The sequence below is a fragment of the Dermacentor variabilis genome, chromosome 4, assembly GCF_050947875.1.
Source record: "Dermacentor variabilis isolate Ectoservices chromosome 4, ASM5094787v1, whole genome shotgun sequence".
In the NCBI taxonomy this organism is placed as follows: Eukaryota; Metazoa; Arthropoda; class Arachnida; order Ixodida; family Ixodidae; genus Dermacentor; species Dermacentor variabilis.
This window is the reverse complement of record NC_134571.1, coordinates 89,779,278-89,805,838: the sequence shown is the minus strand read 5'-3', so window position 1 is coordinate 89,805,838 and position 26,561 is coordinate 89,779,278. Positions and strand designations below refer to the sequence as shown.

The 26,561-nt window shown below is 44.1% G+C and overlaps 2 protein-coding genes across 2 annotated transcripts in view; one reads left to right on the top strand and one right to left on the bottom strand.

Moving 5' to 3' along the window:
• Nucleotides 1-291: 291 nt before the first annotated feature.
• LOC142579490 (uncharacterized) lies at nucleotides 292-5,544 on the bottom strand. The gene is made up of 3 exons (XM_075689732.1): nucleotides 5,120-5,544; nucleotides 4,826-5,009; nucleotides 292-916 (listed from the first exon to the last, which is right to left on the bottom strand). The coding sequence occupies exons 1-3, from the start codon at nucleotides 5,310-5,312 to the stop codon at nucleotides 484-486; spliced, it is 810 nt and encodes a 269-aa protein (XP_075545847.1). The 5' UTR covers nucleotides 5,313-5,544; the 3' UTR covers nucleotides 292-483.
• An 803-nt stretch (nucleotides 5,545-6,347) lies between these two features.
• LOC142579489 (testis-expressed protein 10 homolog) overlaps nucleotides 6,348-26,561 on the top strand; it is an 89,595-nt gene continuing 69,381 nt past the window's right edge. The window contains exons 1-6 of the mRNA XM_075689731.1: nucleotides 6,348-6,620; nucleotides 8,539-8,718; nucleotides 10,819-11,085; nucleotides 19,310-19,715; nucleotides 21,408-21,505; nucleotides 25,338-25,478. Coding sequence (XP_075545846.1) covers nucleotides 6,438-6,620; nucleotides 8,539-8,718; nucleotides 10,819-11,085; nucleotides 19,310-19,715; nucleotides 21,408-21,505; nucleotides 25,338-25,478 — 1,275 coding nt within the window. The 5' untranslated portion in view covers nucleotides 6,348-6,437. The remainder of the gene's footprint in view (nucleotides 6,621-8,538; nucleotides 8,719-10,818; nucleotides 11,086-19,309; nucleotides 19,716-21,407; nucleotides 21,506-25,337; nucleotides 25,479-26,561) is intronic.

Here is a 26,561-nt window from a genome sequence, read left to right as displayed (position 1 = left end):
TTGTGAACAGCTGAAATTTCTACCAAAACGCTGCGCAAGTACCTCGTCCTCGTCGATTATGCTGCAGGCTGCCCGCGCTATTGCATCGCGCGCGTCGTCTGCTGCGCGAACACCAACGCCATACAAAACGTTCCCGGCGCTCGCCGCTAGGATACAGCGCATGCGCATTCGGAACATGCAAGAGGCGGATTTAACTTCCATGTGTACTGACACCAGATCTATTATCATTAATAATTCCTAGCAGCAGCGGCCAGTGCCACTTCTGCAAAAATCTCTGCTGCAAGCTACTTTTCAAACAAGCTTTATTTAAATTACAAAAGTGACGTTTATTTAAAATGACGATAGCACACGTCCATTGTCAAGCTTTGCATGCCATTTTCTCAGAACACATAACGCTGGATGTGCATGACAGCAATGCAATGTGCACCGAACGATTGGAGCATATTCCCTGGCTGCCTCTGTAACCGGTCAGCAAACATACAGCTACTGTTCTTTAAACATCTGAACAATCTGCAACACCTTCACACGCATTTCCAGTTTATTTTCTGGCTTTACAGCCCTCATGTGACTCACTAAAGACATGGCAAAGTGCTCATCCTCATCTGGTGGCTTGTGTTTTTCGAGGAGGTTACACACTTCATCAAGCTGTTGCTGCAGATCTTCATCGTTTTTCTTCCTTTTCCGCTGCCTTTGCTGAGGTGCTGGTTCAATATTCACAGGCTCTGCAGTAGCAATCTCCTGGTCTGACAGGTCAGATACCATTGCTTGAGAATCCGTAGATGGGGAGGCAGCCGGCGGAGCATCGTGGTTGCTTTCCACAGAGAGCAGCGAGACACAGTCAACGTCACCATATGGTGCGATTCCCAGCAATATTTCCTCAGAAGGTTCTTCTGACACACTAACGTTGTTGGATAACCTGTAAATATATACACACATGAGCAGCAGTCAATTTCGAAATGGTTTATAGCATGGGTAAAGGGATTACACTATTACATAAAATACAGCAAAGAAATTATTGCACTGTTTGAGAGACAGCGAATGAAGAGAGGAAAGGTGGGGAGGCTAACCAGATGACATGCACAGTTTGTGACCATACTGTAAGGCATGGGGATATAGGGATGAAAAGAGAAAAAAGAAGTGTGAAAGAGCTAAGAGTTCAGCTGTTGCTACCGCCCAAAAAGTCCCATGGTAAGTTTTTACTGAACTTCTTTTGACAGGAATTGCACCTTCACTCTTCTGTTCATGTATGTAGCAACCTGTGTGACCACAGGTGCTGACAAGAGCGTAATTCACAGGAATATGGAGACTGGAAGTGATCAAACAAGGGATGCCTCAGGCTGGAGCCAGTATTCCAACTACGAGAGTTGTCTTCATCAGGCTATGATAAAGATAAGCACCATAGCTGAAATGTTGACTCCAGCTCAAGACATCCCTTGTTCGGCTACTGCTGGTTGATCACCCCAAGAGCAGAGAGACACTTGAAAATTATAATGTTTCTTGTGGCGCAACGCTCAGTGTCCTTTTGAGGCTGAGTGTGCTCGCAGCAAGGTGTGCCGAGTGCCCTGTGGAGGATAGTGTGTATGCAACAATGTGCCAGATCATGCAAGACAACAGTTAATGTGAATGCAAACCTACAATGGTGAGTACCCTTTTCAGTACTGCAGGGACACCACAATGTGACATACAGTGGTCATTCTGCATGATCAATGAAAGTCTACTGAATCGTAATACCAGTGCTGACGAATATATCTGTGTTTGCAGACTACCACATGGCAAACTGATCTGTAGTGCAACAGTATTAAATCAGGACCTTAAAGCTGGGTCTGTCTTTTTCATTACACTAACAAAAATAGCATTTGCCATTCTTAATGTGTTGTCACACGACCTCCTCATCCTAATCCTCACCCTAATAAAACTTTAATCCCCACCACCACAACTATGGTTCAGACTCATGCTGCAGCGGCAATATGCAGCTGAGAGGTGAACGCACTAACCACTGCGCTATCATGAAGCTTTGGCACTTGGGTAATTTATGAGAGGTTTTGTGCATCACACAGTGTGAGTATGGCAGTGCTGTCTGTGCGTGCATTTTGGAGGCCATGACAAGTGATACTGTAGCAGACGATAATGACATTGTGGCGCTGCAAAGAAGTTGCTCTTCAGAAAATGGTGATGCTCAAATTAAAGGACTCCTTCTGGCAGAGTAAATAAGTACAGCACCAGGGAAATCCCTGAAGTCTGTTGACATTTTTTACTTGACCAGCACCATTTACAAGAATAATCTTGTATATATGAAGTTGGATGAGAAGAGAGCCCTATCTGTGTTTTGCACGATAGCAGTTGGCCACCCAATGGGGGCTCACAAAGAAAGCCATGGACGAAAAAGAGAGCATGTAACAAGCATGCACTAGTGGCATATGCTAGACTTGAGAGCGGCCTAGTGGTATTCCATACCTAATAAATTCCGAGCTTATAGGAGAAAACAGCGATGACATGACAGACATGGCGAAGTGCTTGTCCGTGACTGTCCTGTCATCACTGTTTTGAGCTTCAATACTTTAGTTATGGCATGTGCTGTAGATGTTGAAAAATGCATGTTCCTCCTTATTGGATCGGGAGGAGAGTATCACAGTACAGAGGCTGAAAATGAGAAAGAAAGAAGAGCCAGTGTCTTTGGCAGTATTCATGATTCTGTCCTGTACCAAGGAAGTGAAAGGACATGAAGGAGTGGGGTCAAGAATGTAACACTAAATCGATGCATAGTACTGTGTCCTCTTAAATTGTAGCTTTGTAAATAATTGTATTTAATTTCAGATACTCCTAAGTTCTAGAGCCCCTAGGAGCATGAAATAGACATCCCGTGATATCTTTGAAGAGCCAAGTGGCGCATTCAAAAAGACAACCACAGGAAAAAGCGACGGAGACGGAAAGAGTGCATTCATAAAAGAACCACAGGCAAAGGCAATGGAGACGGAAAGAGCACAATTACGCTCTTTCTGTCTCCGTCACTTTTTCTTGTGGTTGTCTTTTTTTAATGTGAAACTTGGTCTTTCAAAGCAATGCACGAACTAGCCCAGCATGAAGTTCTTCTAAACTACCATGATATCTATTTCGACAAAATTCTGGACCAACAGGTTAGCAGTCCCTGATGAAGACTATAAACTAACAGACTATTTTCGTTACACATCACAGATGCAAACTGACTGCACAATCACAATGCTGACTGCCCAATTGAGTATGTTTTCCTTGCTGCAGAACTGAAAGTGTGCTAGCAACTGCCCATGTTGTGCACATGTGTGACTGTGTCTTGTAGCTTATCAATTCTTAACTATTACTCTCGTCTTCTCCTCCATTTATGCTTGCGCTAGTTTTACTTCATATTCAAATTGTTGTAAACAAAGATTCCTGGTGCAGCTGTTTGCATTCTTATGCAAGACTGATTTAACAACCTCACCTGTACAGTCACAAGCTTTATGATAGCGAAAATGGGAGTGCGTGCAACTCAATGCAGGCAAAGCACACTGGCAAGTGGCCCAGGCACTCTCGTAGACTGTAGGTTCAGTAGACGAATGCTCTAATCACATTCAAGTGTTATCTGTTATCATCACTGCTCCATGACAACTTGAAATGATGGAATATGTAATCTCATGCGCTTACATGTTGGCTTACAGTCTGCCTTCAGACTAGTAGCAGAGGACGCGCCAATGCAATCAGGGAGTGCATCTACCAAACCTACAAACTAGGAGGTTGCACTAGTCGTTCACCAGAGTGCTCAGCTTGCATCAAGCTTCTGTTCTGTGGAGCAGATATGTGACGATATTGGCAGTGCCTTGCTCTTCAAGGCACGAGCTGGGGTGTTGCAGACATTGGTCTACCGTCGCCGCTTTGACATCTCCTGACGTCCTCGCAGCATTGTGCAGAGTGTGTTGCATTGAAGAGAAGAGCATCAACGACCTAGTTTTGCAAGGTACAAATCTCCCTCCTCAGCATAAAGGAGTGCCTCTATGCAGTAGTGCCTGCACGAAGGTACTACCTTCGTGCAGGCACTGGGGTTCGGCAACGCGGCCAGCAAGACCAATGGCATAGTGTTGATAACCGAAGACAGGCTATGTAAATAACTGATGAAAATGGGGTAATAACAGTTATGTGTGCAGCTGTGGAATGTTATGTGGCTGTGTGCACATGCGGAACACTACGTGTATGTTGGTACCTCATAGTGCTGTACGTTTCCCTGCATGCCAGCATTCTTTTCTTTTTAAAGACAAGGCTTTGTTCGCTAGGTGTATGGGCTTACCCCTGAATTCAGAAATGCATCTTAACTTGAAGCCCACGCTTGGCTTGATCTAAATGATGCCTGACGTGAACATGCCCAAAATATGCACTGCATTTCCTTCGGTGAGTTCATGACAGGCGTCATTTAAATGAAGTCAAGCACGGACTTCAAGTTAAGATGCATTTCTGAATATGGGAGTTAGTCTGCAATGATTTCACAGGGACTGAGCCTAACTTAGTTTTTTGCTTACATGCATATATTGCATCGGCTAGGACGCAGTACAGCTGTCCAGTTGTTTCAAAGGGTAGAGTGAGGTAGCTGGATTTTCAACGAATAAAGCTTGTGGCTGCACGTTGGAAGATATGGAAGCAAGGTGGTCGTAACTATTGATTCTGCTTTCCTTTAGCGTCTTGCTAAGCCAAATGCTGCAACACGTGCACTACCGGTTGCAAGCAGGATAAGGTAGACACTTTAACAAGATAGACACTTTAACGGCCTGCCCACAGTAACATGTGACGGCAAGTGACTGCGATAACAAGCTGAGGTACCCACGGTATTCCCTCCATGGAATTCTTCAAGAAGAGGAGCTGCTCGTAGTATGGCCATGTCACATCATCAACGGTGGCATCAGCTGCCTCTTCAGCCTTGATGCCGTTCTTCTGCGCCGACATTTGTGCGATCATCAGACGCCTGAACTTGTCGCGTAGCGATTTCCATCGCTTCTGCACCATCACTTCTGCGTAGATCAAAGATTCAAGTTGAAGGCGTGACCCGTCTGTGGCAGCCCGCCAAGATGACAGAACGCATGTAGCAGCGTTGTGTACGCAAAGACAGCAACTGGCTCACCTGCATCGCAAACGTCAGGAAGCACGGCGGCCGCAACCTCGGCCCACAGCAGCCGTTTCTTGAAGCGGTTTTTGTGGTCCTTGTGACGAGAGTGCCAGAGAGCTGGTCGAGCTTCGACGCAATAGATCAAAGCCTCGATGTCGAGTGTGCCGTAGTGTATGCTATTTATGTTTACCGCGGCTGCTGCTGACATTTGCGGGATTCACGAGCTAGCTGCGACCGCTACACCAACAGACAACCTCGCCAACTATGCAAAAACTAGTCGCATCACCGCAACCACCACGACATCACAGTACCAACATACCACAAAAGTTTGACGAGATCACAAAGACAAAACACCGCCAGAACTACCGGAACTAGCTGCCGGATTATCCTTTCTCTGATTGGCCTTTGCCGGAAAACATCCGGTCATAGAACACACGATCCGGTGTTGATTGGCTTCGGCCAGCTTCGGCCAACGTTTAGGCTATGGTTTAGGTACGGCTTGTTACGGTTACTATGCGCAGTGCTGCTGTGCTGGTACGGGTTGTGGCTAGTATGGATCATTAGCCCAAAAAGAAAGAAAAGATGTGTTGAAGCTCACTGACTGAAATGGTTAAGTAGTCACAAAAAGTTTGGCACAGCATCCTCAAGAAAATTTCGTGAAAGCCCAGTGACAAGTCCACGCGTAATGCTCGAGTCAGTGCTACCAGCTAAAGCATAGGTTAAACACGCAAATACATCTGCAAATCACATGTGTTAGCACAAAAAGTTCTACAGAAGGTTGCAGAGTGCTTTTACCGCTTTAGCGCAGTCGTATCATTAGAAGTCGGTGCTTCTTGTTTTGTCTTTTGTTTTATATTTTGTTAACACTGACGGTCGTCTATGTTCTCATTAATAGGCTAATGAGCAACCTTTCCGATTCCCATTACAATTAAAGCACAATATTGGCGCCTGCCGTGGTGAACCCGCCCAACACACCTAAAGTTTACAGCAAGTTTACAGAGCGCTGCCGTTTCTTGCGAAGAAGCGGCGGTGTTGCTGCTTCTACTACACTGAACCACCGTGATTTGAACCATATTTGTTCTTTTAAGTAAGCGCGTGCGTTTGCTATGTCCAGTTAACGTTCGAAACTTGGGATTGAAGTTCAACAATTGAGAGGAAGGAAAGTTCTGCTTTCCGGAAACGCAAAGAAAAAAATTTCGTAGCGCTGCCGACGCTGCTTCTATGCGTCTAGCTCATCTAGCCACCTTGGCATCAACAAGCAAGATCGGCGCTCACATGTGCGACAGTTGGTGTATTCTGTGTGTGCGAGTTGCTTGGTGCTCACTGTTATAAAATGGGCAAGACCAAAAAGAACCAGAAGGATTTTCAAAAGGTGAAGCTGAAGGTCGGGCGAAAACTACCGAAAGGCCTAAATGTGACGGACACCAGTTTCAAGACCAAGAAAATAGTCCTGCACGACCGCCTGCCAAAGCCGGCCACCGGCGAGCCCACAACAACACGAAAGCTGAGCGTTCAGGTACGTAATAAAACCCTCATGATTTATTCGCACAGCACATTTCTGCAGCAATTCAATTATGCGACATTCTGATGATTAATATGAACTTCAATGTTCATACATTATTAATTTGCCTATACGTGATTTGCGTAGGCGCAGTTTTGGTTTAGAACTACTGTTGCAGCATGAATCAGTAAGTAAGAGGGTGCCACGTACCACTCACATAATTTCAGATGGCTACGAATATATAACATCAATAACACGTTAATGACCGTGTAGTGCCTGTACCGCGCTCAAAACACGTGAACGGTACAAGACGGGAAAATACTAGGTATAGTGTATCAGCTACCAAATAATGTTTATTGCGTGGCTGTTTTCGTATTTGCGTGTCATATGTCGGATACACGTGATAAACGATCAAGTGTCAAGTGGTTTCTAAAACCTCAGGTACTGAAATCTAATTGGAAGCTACCGCCACAGCACCACCCGTGGTGTTTCCTTGCGGACTATGCGGCATTGTAGTCTGAGTTTGTTTGTTTGCTTGTTTTTTTGCTTTCTCAGTTTTCTACTTCCATAAAAGTAAAAGGCCAGGAACAAACGGCGCTCACCGCACCCGACTAGTTTCCTGACATCATGCATGTTCCATACATAAAAAGAAAAGCACAGCTCATATGCGTATTATTCGTGAGAACTCATAATTAATTTAGTATCGAAACATTCAAGTGCTGATGCTTAGTGCTTGCTTAACACACAAGAAATGTTATCAGGCGTTAATAATTCATAACGAATACAAAAAATCAATCAACACATATGTGCACCCCACAGACATATAAAAGTTACCAATACCTATACAGCACTTTGTACGAAGGAAAGTGTACAGTAAATTTTCTAGTCATGCTGCCCGTTTTCAAAGTGAAATACCATAACAGCATGTTCAAATCCTGCGACTGCTGTGAACTGATAGTAGCTTAACTGGCAGTATGCTGATGCATGAAGGTATGTGACCATACGAACATGCCTTTAAAGAATCAGTGCTGCTTTTCTCTTGTTGCAGACTGGGTTTTGTGGTTCAATTAGCATGTAGCCATTCTGCCACAGATGATCATAAGGACGTGTCTATTGAGTGCTTGCAAGGAAGCACCTTATGGGTACCTTGCATTGGATCTTTCCATACCGACAGCAGTGCCTATCAACATGGAGGAAGCATTCTTGATAAGAGACATTGTGTATTCGTCACACCACTTACATTGCTTGTTTCAAGCTAGATTGTTCTTGTTCTGCAAAATATCATATACATGGGATTGGCTAGGGTCACACTCGCACATTCCCACCCAATCGCCAACTGGTCTAGGAGCAAGGGAGGCCAATGGGCCTGCAGCCTTTTGTTCAATTAATATGTTAACCAATGTAACACCTGCACAAGCAAGTAGTATGTGTGCCGCATTTTGCCAGGTAGAAAGATTTGCTGTACATTCTGGTGTTTCTTCATCAAACCATGTATGACTAAAGTTCACTCTCATTTCCCTCCGAGCCCATATGCCTGATGTCAGCATCAGTGGTAGGAGAATGAAACAGTTGCAGCTGCACCTCACTGATGCAAGGTGCAAACACCAACTATGACCTTAAAGATTGCAATGCTAGTTGCCTTCCCATCTTGCCATAGCAAGATGTGAAGACATTGTGGAGGCTGTGACGCTGTGAAAGGAGTTCCCAGGTGCAGGCTATTATCTGTGAAAAGAAGACATTAGACACAATTGGAACCTCATAATCCTTTGGCAGATGGGCTGTTGGGGCTGGTGCAAAGGGACTAAGGGATGTGCAAAACAAACATGGCTGGGGTGAGTGCAGACTTAAAACTGCCCTCTATTTTCTAATGTATTATCTTTTTTTACTTTCTAGCTTGGAAATGTGTGTCCGTGTACATTTTTTTCATCTGCAGGACTTGATTCGGCGGCTGCACCTCTACAATGTGACCAGCCGCTTGGACGCTTTGACAGGATTGCGAGAACTCGGGCGCAGTCATGCTGGTTCATTCAGCCCGCACCTCAAGCCCCTGCTTGAGATCTTGGGCACACTCTGCACCGACAAAGAAGGCACTGTGCGGCAGTCTGCTCTCAAGGTAAGGAATCTTTGTTGCTGATTTGGAACAACTCTCTTTAGTGAGCTTAAAAAGAAAAGGGTGCACTCTAGCTCCTTCTTAATGTGAATGGCCAAATGCTATGCAGAGTTGCCTTCACTTTGGTAAGACTTAATTGCCTATCGGGTAAGTCATACCTGTCATTTCTGACATTTATTCTGTCTTGTGAAACCTCTGCTTACAGTCATACTGATTTATCTGGTGCTCTGGTAGCACATTTTACAAGGGATGCAGAAGGGAAATATTGATAAAACTGTTAAGTCTTGTGACTGCATTTCTGCAGTACCAAATATAGCTTGCTTCGACTTTGAGCAGTAGGAAACTTAAACATAACTGTTATAGAAATGTACAGCCGCAAGCAAGAGTTTGAGGACCAAAGGTGCCGCGATTGTTTCTTTTTTCCAAAGTTCTCAGACACGTTCTCAGCTAGACTCCCTCACCAACCTCAAGGATACTGCTCACTCTCGGGCGCGCGCTCTAACCCTCTAATACCGTGGAGGACGCAGGTCTGCAAGATGGGTACGAGAAATTTGAAGACATTTTATTCACCTTTAATGAAGTCACCGAGCACTATTAAATTGGCAGGCAAGCTTTTCTGCCTCCGCATGGTAAACTCTCCAGCTCTCAGGCAATCACACTAAAAATATTGAAGACTAGGTCATATCCCAGCTTAGCTTTCCTCAGCATTATTGCCCCGGACACTTTCGAGCCTACCTGCCCGGACTGCGGGTTGGTTAGCAGCTTAGAATGCAAGCTCTGGCGGTTCCCCTCGTTATGAGGACCCAGTCAAGTCAATGAGGAGGAGTGGAGCTCTGCCATCAACAGTTCCGAGCTTGTCCCGCAACTCCGGGCTGTCAGAGAGCCCACGATGCGGCGGTGAAGCTAGGCCTCCCCGTCCTCGTGTGGGAGCGGCCCTCGGTGCTGCTTTAAGTGTGGTGCTTCTCAGGACCTCAATAAAGTTCTTTGTCTGCCTGTCTGTCCATCCGTCCAGACCGGGCTGAAATAAAGAGCGCACTTCTACGTGTGCGTGTTTGACCAATACAATGTATTAAACCAATTACAGGCCACGGAGCTGTGCTTGAATACATTTTAATTTTTTGTTGATTCCACGGTCTCCAAATTTTTGCTCGTGACTGTATCTACCAAGGTAATTCAGTGGATATGACATTCTGCTGGGGAGCACAAGGTCACAGGCTCAATTCATAGATGTTACTGCGACATTTTGACAATGGGCAAAGGGTACATATACTGACCTTTGGGTGCATGTTAAAGAACCACAGGTGGTCAGGATTGACCTGGGGCCCCCAGTTACATTGTCTCTTATAGCTGCCATTTTGCTCTGGTATGCGAAATCTCATTAATCACTGTCAAATCGTTAAGTATTCTGCTAGATTGGTGCAATGCACTTGTGGAGCATTATGCAGCTCTTTCTTGGTGAGAAGAGAGGCTTGGTAAGTAATAAAAAACATAAAATATAAGATTGGTTGTGCCACTGCATTGCGATTTTACCATACCACCATTGTGTGATGTCAAAGGTTTTGACATGCCCCATGAAGTTCTGTATGCCTCAGAAACTCAAACACAACCAAACAAGTTTGGTACACTGGATTCGCTTGGTGTTGCGTTCGCCATGCACTATATGCACTTCATAGGTTGCAGTGACATTGGTCCAAATTGTTAACTTTATCAGTTCCCAGAAACGGTTGTACACGTTTTGAGAACAGCAGCAGCTGGTCTCATCGATTGAACATGTCATTGGCAGACATTTATAAGATGACCTTATGTTTGGTTCTAGGCTTTATTCAAACAGCTCATCAGCGATTCTAACAGAAGCTCTAGCTTTTTTACAAGCTACGGAACTAGACATATGGCCTTGGATATGCTGCTATGTGGTAGGCTTGTACATGCACACCTCCTTCTCATTATCTTGTTTCCTTTTCTTCCCTGTCTCCCTTTCCCAGTACAGAGTAGCATGCCATAGCAAGGCATGGCTCAGGTTGACCTCTCTGCCTTTCTGTCAATAAACCTTTTTCTCCCTAGTTTGCACAAAGGCACATAATTTTTTGACACCCGTCTTCCTAGGTCCTGCGCTTGGTGCTGGGCTCAGTGTCGGGTGATTGCCTTTCGCCTTTCGGCCCACTGCTGTTGTCTCAACTGGGCTGTGCGGTGAACCACCTGTCGCCTGCAGTCCGCCATGATGCCCTCGACCTGCTCGGCTTGTTGCTGGAATCTGTGCCATCCCTAGCAGTGCGCGCTCCGTATGGCACACTGTGCAACTTTCTCAACATGATCTCCACCTCTGCTGAATCGTCAAAAGTTGGCACACGCCGCCGGGTCCTCTCTTCTCAGGTGGGCGCACTTGGCATGAGCGTCCATGGTGCACATAGTAGCGCGACCTGCATGTTCATTATGAATGATATTCAGTCAGACCTTGATATAACCAACGCATATACAGCAAATTACCGGACATAATGATCTAAATCTTACATTTAGATTGCAATGCAGCAATTATTCTACTGCTACACAGTGATAGAAGGGCTGTGCCACTTGTGCAAAACTGCACCGCAAAGGAAATGCTGTTTAACTTTGTCAGCCCTGAAGTATGTGAATATGTCGCAAATGGGGCCCAAAACACCCTCCCCCTCTGGATCCGCCACCATCCATGGAATATGTGGCAGGGCTGTGGGGAAGTCTGAATAATCAGAGTGGGTCCGAGAAATCAATCCGCGATGTACACATTGAAGTAGGACTGATAATTCAGCTAGTTGGTTGAAGTGCGCTGCGTTCCTTTTTTTGTTTCCCCCCCCCCCCCCCCCCATTTACTGACATGCATTTGTCAGTGTAGTGCACTTCTGTAGCACATGATTTCTTGCTACTAAATGTCTTATATATTTGCGATTCCTTCGGGATTCATGAGTGTATCTACATGCACTTGATTAATGTTTTACATCTGGTGTGTGCAGTAGCTCAGAAATAATTATTTTACGTAATTGTGGTGTCGCACGGTTGTGAGAGCACACCTGCTCGATGGGCCTTTTTTCACAGGCAGGTATAGCGGTTTTGACAGGTACATATTGCACATTTTGTTATGACTAAATTCCAACATGAAGAAAAGAAACTGAGAATGGCTCAAGGAAGTAGACCTAGATGCAGAAACCACACAACACAGATTCTACAAGCGTGTTATTCCATCTTTATGTGCCTGCAAAGAGACCAACAAAAACACAGTATCTGTGTTTCTGTTCCCTCTTGATATGTGCTGCTTAGTCATGTTTCTTATCAGCTACCAACTCACTTAACTAGTAATTTCACTTGTAGTGATACATAGTTTTGACATGAGCAAAACGTGAACAAGGTGAATGCAGGAGCCAACGTTTCGACAAGTGGACTTGTCTTCTTCAAGGCGACATATGCTTTCCTCTTCACAGTATATATAGGTGGGGTTCTTCAAAAGGGGAGAAGGTGTGAGGCGGGAGGACGCGGAAACGAGGGAAAATGTGTTAGCATGTCGAATTGAGAGTAAAGGAACTGTGTGTGCAAGGTCAAAGCCAGGGCACCACCCTCCCCCGTTCAGTCACCACATGCGCGTTAGCCGGCGTGTCAAGGGCGTCTGACATGCCGGCTGACAAAAAAAAAAGGAAAGGAAAGGGAAAAGAAAGGGGGGGGACACGCCAAGAAATCAAACTAAATGTTGTTGCCTATAGCTTGAAGTTTAGCATAGTGAATAGCTTCTAAAGCTCCCTTTGAAACGTTAATGCCTATAGGTTGCAATGTCTTGAACTTATGGATAAGGTATGATTCTCTATATTTTCTTTCTCGTTCAGAACGGAAATTGTAAGATGTAGAGTTTAAGCTCATCAAAGTTATGACCTGGTTGGTTGAAATGCTCGGCGACGGCTTTGGGAAGCTTTTTAGCTGTGTCCACACGATGTCCGTTTAATCTGACGTTCATTGATTGTCCTGTTTCACCGATATATCGTTTCTTACAGAAGGAACATTCAAGCATATAAATCACACCCGAACTTGTACAAGTGAAGGTAGATTTGACTTCATGTGTATAACTATTTGCGGTGCTTTTAATTTTAATGTCACTTTGAAGGTGCCTGCAGGTTTTGCACCTAGGGCGACAACATGCTTTTATTATGGGGGAATGCTGCTGGCTGACTTTTGCATGCGCTAACATGTCTTTAAAGTTCTTGTTTCGGCGATAGGTAAGCCTGGGTACATCCGGGAACGCTTTTTGCAGACGCTCGTTACCTGATAATATTGGGTGGTATTTTCTTAGGATGTTGTTTATGTTTGGGAGTGCATCAGAATATTTTGTTATAAAAGCCGGCGGTCTGTCAGATTATAATGTGGGCTGTCTCCTCGCCATTTCCGACTGTCTCTCCAATCTTGACGCGGCATCATAAGCTCTATCGAGAGCAACTTGGGGATAGTTCCTTTCTGCTAGCGTTGATTTAAGGTAATTTAGGTGATGGATATAATCGTGGTCTTTGCTGCAGATTCTTCTTATACGTTTCGCTTGTCCGACAAAAATTCCTTGCTTGCAACGTCGCGGGTGATGACTGTTGTAGTCTAAATATTGCTGGCTATCTGTAGGCTTCCGGTAAAGTGTCGTTCTCAGTTTTCCGTTTTCTATGTAGACCGTCGTGTCCAGGAAGTTGATCTGACTAGGAGAGTGGTGAGCAGTAAATTTAATACTCGGGTGAAAGCGATTGATATGGCTAAAAAAGTCGGTTAAGGCGCTTGTGCAGCGTTCCCGTATTATAAATATGCCAAATATGACATACCAGAAGGTATGTCAGCGCCTTGTGGTGCGGCAGACGAGTCACTATGAATGGAACAGCTGTAGCAGACCAGACCCTGTGTCTGGCATGCACTTGTGCTCACACAATATAAATGCACGAGGATGCAGCTGTTGTACCATATCATTGAAGAGTTAGGCAGCTGTGCATATGCATGTTGTGAACACGAGTTTAGTAGATAAAACATATTTTGACATAGGTCATCCAGAAATGTTTAGACCCTTTTCCTCTGTGTGCAAAAATAATGCTCATTACTTTAGTTTTTCTTATATGTATGGGAAGAAAACATTTCATGACACAAAAACCAATTTGCTACATTTATGAAAGCAGGCCGTCAAAGTGATGAGAAAGTGTTTCTGCACTGTCATTTGGCAGTTTTGTTCCTTACAATAACTGCAGTCCTTTTATGGTTAAGAACTCAATTTTCCATCATATTTGTTCAAATATTTATACTATTAACTAAAAAGGCAGTCTGCTGTGCGAAGGCAAAAACTGTACATTCCTAGTAATCATCAGACATTATGGAGACAAAATTGCAGAAATTTAGAGCCATAGGCAAGATTATTCTAGGGAACAAAAGTGCTCCTTTAGTGAAAACACTATGCGAAATTGACAGATAACAAAGCTCTTTGTTAAAATCAGCATGAACTTTGAATTAGGTTTAAATCTTCATTAACCTTCATCATCTTATGTGATAATATTAAAGAATGGAGCATCAAATTTAACAAGAACTGCACCTTAGTGTACTACATATTGAATGCAATCTTTCAGGAAGTAGTACGAACTTACACAGCATTTCTTTTTTTTCACTAATTCCATGCAGGGCTTTCTTTTTGCACCAGAGCAATAAGTTTCTACTCTAAAGCATTGTTCCCTTGCTCAAAGCAATACATTTTTCTGTTCCAAAAGCACATATTTGTGCTCCAAACTGCAATCTTTTCTGGTCTGAGAGCTGCTCCAAAAGACTAAGTGTTGCTTCCATCACTGGCTATATCAAAAGTAAAAAAGCAGTGTCCAAGAATATATCACTCCCGCCAAAGCAGATGTGTGTGAGGGCAAATCGGAAAGGCTTTGCCCCATTTTTCTTTTCTTTTTTTAGCCAAATTGCACCTGTAAATGCGAGGTCCCAGTGTAAATATTCATTTCCAGCAATGAACCTTTCTTAAACCGGCGTGGCCTTATCTGCCGGTAGCTCTGCGGCATGGCGCTGCTGTCAGTTGTTGAAGATGGTGGTTGTGCTTCACATGTCCACGGTGCATGAGCTACTAAGTGTGATTCATTTTCTATAGAGCAAGGGATGAACACCCATCGGGGGGGCGCAGGCCCCCCCCCCCCCCGCGCCCTCTTTTTGGGTACGTGCCTGTATGGGGCTATGTGGAAAAATCGTGTAAGGTACATACAATAGTGTGTATATTTGTAATTACCTGTATTTACGTAACTTTGGCTGATAAAAGAATAGGTGCAAAGACTTTGATTCACCCTTGTATGCGTTCACTTACAGCTCGAAATATGTATTCTCATTTCAAAAATTTTAAATACTTGGCAAGAACAACTTGAAACAGCACATTCTATACACGCATGCATGTTTTGACGAGCAGCATTGCTTGACTGGTCGGCACTCTGCAAGATGCCAGTTATGTGTGCTGTTGTGTACAGTTAGGTGCAAGCCAACGCTTCAGTTACGTGCAGTCGTGCATTAACAATGCAAGGCACGCACTTCTCATTTAGCTTTGTTCGTGTGCCACACATTGGCACAACTACGATCTTTCAAAACTGACAGGAAAACGTATGCTGCCTTGTCAAAGTCATCCCACACGTTTCTTTCGCATAGGCCCAAATACAAATTTGTAAATTTTGTGTCATCGTATATACTTTCAACATGTATCGGATATAACAAAGATGTCTTCATGTGGGATATTACTTTATTTTATGAGATACAACTGTATTTATATATCTGCTGCTTCTTTGCAATAATGCATAATAATATAGACAAGTAACAGCCTATTGCCTAGTGATAGGGTTTTTTGTCACTTTGTCTTGGCAAGGTAGGTCCAGCAGCTTGTATAATATAGTGCACGGCTAGAGGTCACCATAATGCGTTCTGCCCGAACAAAATTAATAGAGCATTGCAACATGTGTGTCTACATAGTAGTGTGCTTCAATCATTCACTACCTTTACTTACTGTGGTTACTCGCATAATGATCGCACTTCATTGTAAAAAAAATTGCCGTAAATTCAGGGGTGCAATCATTATGCAGGTTAAATATCCCGTGAAAAGGAAAAAATTTTTTCATCCCGCATTTGTTGCAGGATGACAACAGGTCAACAAACAGGCGGCTGCCGCTGTAACAGTGCGGGACACCAAAACAAATATGGCGGCCGGCAGAGCAAGCCAAACGCACCGAATTAGATTTTTTTTCTTTTTGCGAGTACATTACGCGCATTGAAACAGTTTCTTCCCTATCAGTAATGAATAATATTGTTAATATTGGCAAGTATGTGGCAATAACATAGCCATGTCCACTTTGAGGGGACAGTAAGAGAGGTGGGCATGCTTAGCTGCCAGTGACATAGAAACACATAGCGGGTATACTGCGGAAACTGCGGCATTTGTCTTCACTACTATCCTAGTATTGCACGTTTTCGCCAAGGGTGGGCGAATATCTTAGCTGTGTTACAAGTGTCGGCGTATGAATAGGGTACACTTCTAACATATAAATGTAAACGTGGCTACTATCGTTGCCACTTGCGATTTGTTGCGTGCCCACGAGTGCAGACGAGGAGAATTGAAAAACACCTTTTTTGTTGTTGTTGACCACAACCATTATAAAGCCTACAAATAACAAAGCCAAGGCAAGTTTGGTGGTAGCTTCTTTTTTTTCATGGAAGTGTAGAAAGTGATGAAAGGAATAAAATGGGGCATCTGCTTAAGAATTTTTGGTGCTTGCAGGCCGCATGCTATGTCTTGAAGAGTCGTTTGTATAGCATTCGACAGATGGTAAGCGCGATCATTATTAGCCAGACTTGGCAAACGACACATTGCTGCAGCAAGTTCAGGGTGCGATCATTACACAGAGTATCTTAAAAATCGGATTTTGATGACGAAATTCGAGGGTGTGATCATTACGCAAGTGCTATCATTATGCAAGTGAATTCAGTAGTTCCATTACGTTAGGATATTCTACATTGTTTGATAAGAAATTAATTAGACAGCTTGCCGGGTATGTTGGTAAGGATGATTAGAGTTAGTACAGTGAAACCACAATATAGCAAATTTCAATATAATGAAATTATCAATATAATGAAGTATTTAACTTTTATTACTTCTTGTTCATAGAACACCATGTATTTAGAAGCTCAGTATAGCAAAGTGTGTATATACATAATTTCAGTATAACGAAATTTCACTGCCGCTGTGAAGGAATACTGAGACAATAAATGGAAACTTCCATGGATACAGATACTCAAATGATCAAATTACAAGCGGCTGCTTGCGAAGGCGCGACCAAGAGTGACTGCCCAACTGGAGCAGTGTCATGTTCCATATGAAGTGCAAGTGCGATATGATCCTATTGCGCCCCACGCACTGTGTGCTTTGGGCACGAGGGAAAGCTTGCAAGGGTGAGCCGACAAGGATGGGGGCTTGGTGAGCACCGTCTACTTGCACGAGCAAGGGGAAAGGGGGGAGGGGAACAAGCTCACGGTAATGGGATCAAGTGCATATGACGGTGGTGGTACAGGTTGGCGCAAGTCTTCGTTTTCTAGCCAAGCTGAAGTGGCTGTGCATAGCCGTTTGCACAGCTGAGTGCATGCGCGGCCAGCGCACTTTACTTTAGACGGGATCTGCCGTGTGTGCAAAGAGTGGGCGTGCCGAGATAGCGTGGCATCATGTGCACTGCCTCCCTGTGCGTTTAGTACTGGAGGTAAGTTCTTGAGAGCCAAAGGGAGAGGCAGGCAAAGCACTCGCTCCTCGCTGCCCGCACTTTTTATGATAGCGTCGTCCCACTGCGGGTGACACCATCAGCCACAGAGGCAGAGGGGACACGAGAGAGTGGCTGGCTTGACTTCGTACTGCCAATGTGAAGATATTGTAAGCATGGCATGAAACTGTATCTTTAGTCGATAACTGTCGAATTCAAAATGAATGTCTTTAATTACGACTTTTTGTTTATTTATTTATTTTTTGATTGCCCAATAATTTGGAAAATTATATGGCTTCTTCCTTGTAAGGAAAATGCATCAACAACTGTGCTTGTGTAAAAGGTCAAATTTCAATATAAAAAAGTTTTCATATGACAAAGCAAATCGCCAATTTCACTGACTTTGTTATGTCGAGGTTTAACTGGTGAATATATGTATATTCACAAGCACATCACTACGAAGAAAATGTGGTAGGGAAATTGTGTTTACTAATGTGTGGTCGAACATTTTGCACATCTTTCTTGTTGCGCCATGCCAGCACTTGATCTGTGTGTCATGCTTTCATTGGCAAGAGGAATGGGAAGAGAAAGATAGAGGACTAGAGCTCTCGGAAAGGCATTATGTCCATTTCAGTAATGCTTTTAGCAGAATCAACAGAATGAAAAGCAGTTAGAACCAATTTGGCAAGCCTTTGCAAGTCATAAATGACATGTTACTCATATTCTTGAGAAAAGTATTGTATAATAGAAATTACTGTATGCTGCAAGTATAAGCCTGTTAGGCCAGAACTTGGAATATAACAGAGAAACTCTTTAACAAGGACAATGAAGGAAGCCAAGGACTGTGTGCTGAGTGATAGAACAAAGCAAAAAAAACTGATAGGCATGATGTTATAAAGCGGGTAGACGGCAGCATTGTTAGGAAACAAACAATATTGTAATTGAGATTGAGACAAAAAGAGTAGAGTTCAACTGTTCAGGTAATGCATAGAAGACAGTTGGCCTGTTAGAGTCATAGGGTGTGTACCAAGAAAAGAAAAATACTGTCAAGTGAAGCAAAAGATTAGATTAGCACCGAATACAAAAAAAAAATTCGCCAATGTTACACAGGTTCTGCTGATACTGGACTTACCTTGGAGAGGCCTTTGTTCCACAGTAGACTTTAATACTTGTTTATCTTTATTAGGTACCTGCGTTGCACAGTCTAGATATGTTATCACTCAGCGTCGGATGTGCCTGCATGTATTGGAACTTTCTTGAATGTTATCGAGGGTTCTATCTGCTGTCTGTTGTCACTGAACCTTGTGTTATCTGATTGCTTGTATGCGCAACATGAATTGTGTAGAACTTTCTGAAAGACACGTGGGCACCAGCGATTATTCTGGAACCTTGGATGACTCATATAAAAGCTGACGCGCTTGCCCCGCAGACCAGATTCCGTTGATTGGCAACTGTGTTCACCGCTACTGTTGTGCTTTAAGCGTAACTTGCTTTTGTGGGCACAATTTATCCCAATAGAAGTCAGTTCTGTTATTCACAGTTTTGCTACTGTGTTCTCGATGGTCACTAGCACGTAACAATACTGTGATGACCATGGTGAAATATTATTAGAAAAGCAATTGAAACATGCAATATGTGGAACATGCTGCTTTTTTCCCAGTTCAGTAGAGTGACCTATTACAGTCTCCTGACTTTGAGAACCTACCATCTGAACCTCTCACTTGTAACCTTATTTGTGTTTGTGCAGATAAATATAATTTAATTGGGCTTGACTGTTGAAACGGATCTTTTACTTTCTTCTTGTTCATAGTATTTGTCTCCAATGTTCTATTTTCCTTCCATAGCTGGGTCAGCGGCACACCAATCGTGCGGTGTGGGTGCGAGTCCTGTCATCCATGGAACGCTTCCTGGCGGTTGCCCTGCGTGTCTGGTTTCCCACGACAATGGAAGACAGCAGCCCTGCCACCTCAGATGTTGCGGCTGCGGCCAAGACCGTGCATGTCGGTGCCGAGCCTTCAGCGGGTATTGCTCTGTACAGGAATGGCCTGGAGCCACAACCCCGTGCCTCGACCTTCCGCATTTATGATGGCTTGCTCTCGGTGGGAACCAGCAGTACCAGTGGCCGTAGCGGTGCTTCCAGCACCACTGGTGGTGCTGTCAACAGTGGCAGCAGGGACAACGCCCGTGAATTTGCTCTTGAGCTTGTCCCCCTGCTCCTGGACATGTGGGTTGAAGCTGACCCAGACTCTGGTGCGTGTCCCATCTTCTTTTGTGAAATGGTGAACCGGGGGCAGTATTCTCAGTAGACCACTTTCATGGGATTTCACATCACTTGGCACACAATGCATCGTCGTCTACAGCGACGCTGTTTCTGGCACCATGCCAAGATATCGTACCTGGCACCGTGCAAGCCACGAAATGCAGATGTTGCTTGCGGTGGTTTTGCAAAGCCCAAATCGTAATGTAAAAATTCATCCAAGTAGGAGGTTTGAGTTGGATTTATTTCAGTTGCCCAAGGAATACTAAAATAAGGTTCATGGAAACTCCTGGTCTACGAGGCCAAACCCGGTGGCACAGCTTATGTCCACTTCGGCATCTTATGTCTGGAGCTACTCGATGAAAAGATCGAGTCTCATCTGTGCTTTCTTGTGGGACACGTATCATGCCAGGAGGCTGTTCGCATAGTTGAAGTAGAGTGGCGATCTGCTCTTGCTGATAACAAACGGCCATAGTTTGTGCGATTGAGATGTGTGTAAGGAGCACCATGCTTTTTCCTCCAAGACATGCACTGCCTGTCAAATTAATGTCTTGTTTGACAGCATCTGCCAGAGTTGTGCCATTTCAAATTCGTCTGCATTAAAATTTCTGACTGGGCAAGAAGTGATTGTGTGCTCCCATTAGGAGAAGCGCACTTGCAGGGGTGCAGTGAGGCGCAGTGTTCGTTATACCTAATGTGGTGATGCATAGGAGTTTGATACATGCATATTACAGCACTGTACTCTTGCATGGGATTTCCATGGTGTTGCTACAGTTGTTCAATATCGACAATAATTTGATGTATTCGGATCCGATATATCTGATTTCACAGTGTAAACAGTCACATCACTCATGCTTGGCTGCTAAAAGCATAACAGTTGCCCTCTTTTGCAGTTCAATTTAGTTGTTTTTTAAGTAAAATTATACAGTACACTTTATGCTGCAGAAATCAGCAGCATCAGTTTTTGTGTGTCTGGAAGCAATTCTGAGCTTCTTGGATGGTGGACTTCGTCTGGCACTAGGATCAATCGTCTTACTTTTTTACTGCTGAGTCATGTGAAATCTCGCGATGGGGTTCATATCTGTGAAAGTGGTTGACCAATAATGCTGCTCCTGATATTACTGAATCTTTTTCAGGAAGTTAGTGGTTATTGGGACCATTCTGAAAAGGCTCTGTGGAGTCTATGCACAGCCTGTATGCTTGGATTTTCTTGTAACTCTGCTTATGTCATAATTTTTCCACTCTTTACGACTTTGAGTCAACAGGGACTACCCACCGGGGTTGCTTAGTGGCTAGGGCATTGTGCTGATAAGCACGAGGTCGCGGGATCAGATGCCAACCACGGTGGCCATGTTTTGATGGGGGTGAAATGCAAGAATGCTCATGTATCATGCATTGGGTGCACATTGATAAACTCCAGGTGGTCAAAAAAAATCTGGAGTCCCTCATTACACTGCCTCATAATCAGATTGTAGTTTAGCACATAAGGCAGCAGAATTTAATTTAGTTAATGGGGTTTTACTGTACTTAAATACGATCAGTCTTTGGACTTTGCCATTCAGAGTAGGATAAATGCACCTTCCTATAGTAGTTAACAAAAGTCTATGTTCACAAGGAGTTTGAATTACAACATGCTGGCTGTAGTACACTCTTCATACTTCATACTGTGTTTGGTTCTGTTTCAGGGGAGAGCATGCAGCGCGACTCGCTGATCCTCATCGACTGCATCCTACGTGTCCTGCTGCTGCTGATCGAATGGCTTCGCAAGGAGAGCCTTTCCAATGTTAGTTCTTTCTTCTTCACACCTAAATCACTCATCCCGTCCCCTTGATATCAAACTGCTGTGGTCCAATGGTGGTATACCACAGGCGGGGGTAAAGCCACATGAAAGAGTGTAGGTTTAGCCATGTTGCTACATATTCCACTGTAGTGGACCAGCACACAACAAAACAGGGACAGTGAGATGTACCTGGACAAAGCACTCAGCTTCCGAAATGTCGTTGTTTGAAACACTATGCATATAGGCCTCGTATGCCGCTGTTTCAAATCGGCCATGCAGCGCTACTGTGGCAAGTACAGGCAGAAAATCTGTGTTCCTTGCTCGCCGCCAATCGGTTCATAATGGCCACTAGCGACCCGAGCCTGCGTACTGAGTGAAAAAACTCAATACCTGTCTACTCTTGTGTGTTTAGATGTCACAGTGTCCATAAGAACACTGCCTCGAAGCTGGCAAAGGTGTAATTTTATCGATTTCCATGAAAATCGTGTGACGCTGATTACAGCCGTCTGGCACACGAAGGTAAACAAATCCATCTATTCTTCGCATGCTTTGTTATGTTTCCTCTTCAAGATATTATTAGGACATTGTCATGTCCCTTGTTTTCATTTATTATTGTTACAGAACGTATAACTTAGTGCAATTCGAGTCACTCGATCCATGCAGGTGCACTGAGCAAAACGCGGAAAACTCAGTTTGCTGCACCTGCCTTCATTTGCACATCCTGATCTGACGCTGTAAGCTTGCTTTTAAGCTTGACCAGTATTCACAAAAGCTTCTTAAGCTAGAATTGTTTGTAAGACAAAACTATACAGCTGATCCTGATGCCTGACTTATTACTAGCAGCAGCGGCTGGCTGATGGCAAAGAGCACTTACTAATGAGAAAATTTGTGAATTCATGCTGTACTCGGATTCTTGGTTCATCGTCAGGCCGGGCCGGTCTGCTTTCTGCTAGCATCAAGCCTGCGCTAGGTTGGTAAACTACGGCACATGCACATCTGTAGTGCCATCTGTAATGCGTGCCAAGAATGGGCCTAGCAAACGCACCATGTTGGCCATAAAACGTAGCTTTCTAATATGGAAGCATTACAAAACAGGTGCTGCAATAACAACCAGAATGCATAGCAAGAAAACAGTGTGCTCATGTTTAAGCACAGATCACGCCCCATGTGCTATTAGTTACTGTTAAAACGTGCAAAAGAGGGGTGAATATGTGAAGACGACGGTCAGTGGAACAAAGTGGGAGCATCTTTTGGACATGTGATCCGTGAAGCACGGGAAGTGCAAGAGAAGATGAAGAAAAAGGAGGCAAAAGCAGATGCGCTGGCTTTGCTCACGTTGGCTAGGAGCAGGGCAGACACATCTACACCTGTGCTCTGGAGACAAGAAGCAACAGCTTTGGGGACCACGGACCAGAGAAGGGGGACGTCGGATAGTTGGCCGGCAACAGCTCCAACTCCCGAGCGCCGGCTATGGTGCAGTGGCAGTGCTCCACAGCCTTAGTCCTGTCCCGTGGTGCAATAACCGGCCACTGCCCAGTGCCATGGAGGCAACTGCCTGGCCACTTCAGCGGTACAACGCCCGACTGGCCCTGTGTCATGCTGGTCTTGGCAGAGGACCACAACCGCATCACTTGCAATGGAGGTCGACACCTACACCATGCCAGAACCACGCAGGCCAACATCCGCCAATACTGGTGCCAGTCCAAATGTTCGATTCTTAGCGGCTTCTGGTTATGTGTTTAGTCGAACGGCGGAACAATATATAGCTGAGGTCTAGTGTGTTTCTTATGTATATAGGTAGTTTTGGGAATTTTTCGTCTGTGTAAGGTTTATGGTGTGTGAGATTACTTTGTTGTTTGTATTTCTTGGTTAGAATTGTTTCTTGAGATAAACGCTTTTTAATATGTATGCATCGTGTCTCTGTCTGTTTCTAGCAAGCTGAAATTTGTGACATTATGCTATTTATTTGTGCCAAGCACTTTCCTTAGTTTTTCGATAAACTGACAGCACTGTGGATTCCTTCCCTCACGCTGTGATTAGCAAAGTACAAGTCAGCATCACAGACCAGACTGCTTCGTTTGAAGTACTTGTCAACACTGCTTATCTTTCTGCAGCCGCAAAACAAAAGGCGGTGCACATTTCGCAATGCCATTATCCCACGGCAACAGCTAGCTATCACGCACAGTATCGGTCATCATGCTGGGAAGGGAACACAGGGAATATGCTCGACCTGACCGCGGTGGCGCTGTCACATTCGGGAGCACTGGCACGGTCATATGGGCGCACAGGGCCGATAGTGGTACTAGTTTGCTGAAGAAAGAACTGCAGCTCACACAAGGTGCATGGGAGTACTTGAGCTAAGGCCTTATCACACATAAATGACATGTAGAGAAAGTAGGGAGTTTCCAAATAATTAAATTTCCAAATGTAATCAAATACGAATATAGTTAAGAAAGCAACATTAAAATATTTAATCAGATACTACAGAATATTTTCTAATTTATGAAAGTGGTATACTATAATGTCTGCAGGAACTCTATTCATTAACCCTTTGAAGGTCTATTTTTTTTGCCATATGCGACCTCCCAGGGTCGATTTTGTTTATTGCAGATTCCAGTTCTTCTTAGTGACTTATTTTGAAAGAAATTTACCGTAATTTTTCTAGGGTGACCATAAAGTGAGAAAAAAATATTTTTGCATTGGTATATATGCACTCTTCATTCATGAATAACAACAATAAAAAAGGAAATAAGCTTATCAGAAATAAAAATTTGATGCATTTTCATGCACATAGCTCAAGGCTTTGAAAATCCGCACACGAGAATATTTCGCAAGTCTCAAATGTTCCTGCTCTTACACTAATACGTACGTCCATAGTGTAATCGAACTGCGTAGGTACGTGCACTCAAGAAAAATCTTTGGTTCTGTGCCCATCAAGAAAGCAACACGTGTGACAAACTTCCGCTAATCTTCATCTTATCGCCAATCAGTAGGGGAATTAGTTTTTGCGGGTGTTAAAAAAAAGAAGAAATGGAAACACATGCACAGTGGCATCCTTCTTATGTGCACCCCTGTGAGCACTAAACGAGCGAGAAACAAGCGGTCGCCCTTTGAGCAATTAGTAACGAGATAGCCATCACTTTTGCAAGCACAAAATGCTGAAACCGCCTGTGAAACAAAATCCAAACGGCCGCCCGCACATGTGCGCCAATGCGTGAGCGGTAGTATATAGACCCGCGGGAGCAAACTAGCGCTAAAACAAACCATGCAACGAGAACCGAGAGAGGGAGGCGCGCGAAAAAAATTTTCTGTATCTCCACATAGTGGCAGCACATGACAGAAAAGAAAAAGTTAGGAAATTGGCGTGCTTTTTAAACGTACAGACGGCACCGTAAATATACGGCATCGACCATTTTCGGACTTCTTCACGGCGCTATATATTTACGTCATTGACCGTCAAAGGGTTAAGCCTTTAGCCTCTGCCCCTCTAGCAGGCTCTGTATTAGGTCTGTTGAAAATAAAACATTCTAAAAAAAAAGAAATGATCCTGTAATTGGCACACTTTTTTGTTCACATTTCTACATAATACTATACTGCGTGTAGCCATTAGGTTAATTCATTTCTGTGTATAAGCACATCTGTTAAACGAGGGAGAGTGTAAAAGTTCAGCAGCACTCTAGGAAGGCTGGTGGGTTCCCCAAAGCCAAAAAATACGAAAACCCTGGCTTTGAACAAAAGTGAAAGTTGTGTCAAATAGCAAGAAACCAGGTCGACTTGTGATGATCCGTACTCTTTTTCCCCTTCCCCTACCCCCTTTCTCCACTTCAAATTGCAGGTCTCATGGTTTGAAGAAAACTTTGGCACCCAACTGCTCAATCACTTTGATGGGCGCTTCCCCTTCTCGCATGACTGTGTGGCTGGAAGTGGGTCATCCTTGGCCAAGAAGATGAAGAAAGACGCCATGTTTGATCGTCAGGTGAGCAGCTGGCTCAGCCACTTGGATACACTTCAGTGTACTTCTATGTATAACGCGTATCCCCAGCAAGAAGAACCTGAAACTGAGGTACTCAGTTTTAATCACGTAACCTTCATATTTTTTGACCAGTGAATACTGGCATCAAGAGAAATGGAAAAGTGAATTGTTTTTCTTTTGTGTGTGTTCAGCTTCCAGGACCTTACTGCAAAGTTCTGTGGTTTCACATAAACTGCAACCATTGTCATTGCCTTCAGTAACAGCTATGTGCACTGCTCGTAGAAATGCACAGAATGGAAATACTATTAAATGGTGCTCGTACTGCCAGCGAAATTCTTTCTGAAACTTTGCAAGCTTCAAGCTGTTTATAAGTGTTGAACAGATGCAGTCGAACCTCGTTATAGCAAGGTCACACAGGACACGAAAATATCTTCATTACATATATCCAATATTTGTGATTAGCATGCATGTAGATATTGGCAAAAATAATTGTGATCAGGTCTATGTGAAAAACAAAGTGGCATGCCTCTGACGGGCTAGCAAAGGGTCTCTCGTTAATTTCAATTACTTGTTGACATCTTGCTGGGCCGATGCAAAGCACAGCAACAACGATAAATCACGTACACACACTCTGCATTGCCGTGCATACGTAACCATGCAATCAGTGATCATGCAGGATTGGCACTTTGGCTTGCCGACTCTGGTCCAACCTAACCAAGCCGCTTGCCAGAATGTGCATGCTGCCGACAGACTTTTCGGAAACAGGGAGCACCACATGTGAATCCGTACTCTGCTACGACAGACATCTGTATGACCCGTGCTTGTAATCTTATTCTCGATCGCCAATAAAGCCTACAAGTGCGAACATATTGGAGGGGACTGCACATGGATCCGTACTCCACTACTACAGCCATCAGTCTAGGCTGTGCATCTGACCTCATGCTCGATTGCTGATAAGTTCTACGAGTGCAGACATATTGTAACAAGCTTCTCATGATCGCTTATCTCGAGCCACTTTACCGTTCATACTGCTTAGGTTGCCACGGCCACTTTGTTGGTACAATTTCGTGCCAGTTGACATGGCGC

Excerpts from the sequence above, each read along its gene's own strand:
- LOC142579490 (XM_075689732.1), bottom strand. The coding sequence starts at position 5,312 with ATGTCAGCAGCAGCCGCGGTAAACATAAATAGCATACACTACGGCACA. Across the intron at positions 5,010-5,119 it reads TCCTGACGTTTGCGATGCAG|AAGTGATGGTGCAGAAGCGA; the intron begins GTGAGCCAGTTG and ends TGATCTACGCAG. Across the intron at positions 917-4,825 it reads AATTCCATGGAGGGAATACC|GTTATCCAACAACGTTAGTG; the intron begins GTGGGTACCTCA and ends ATATATTTACAG.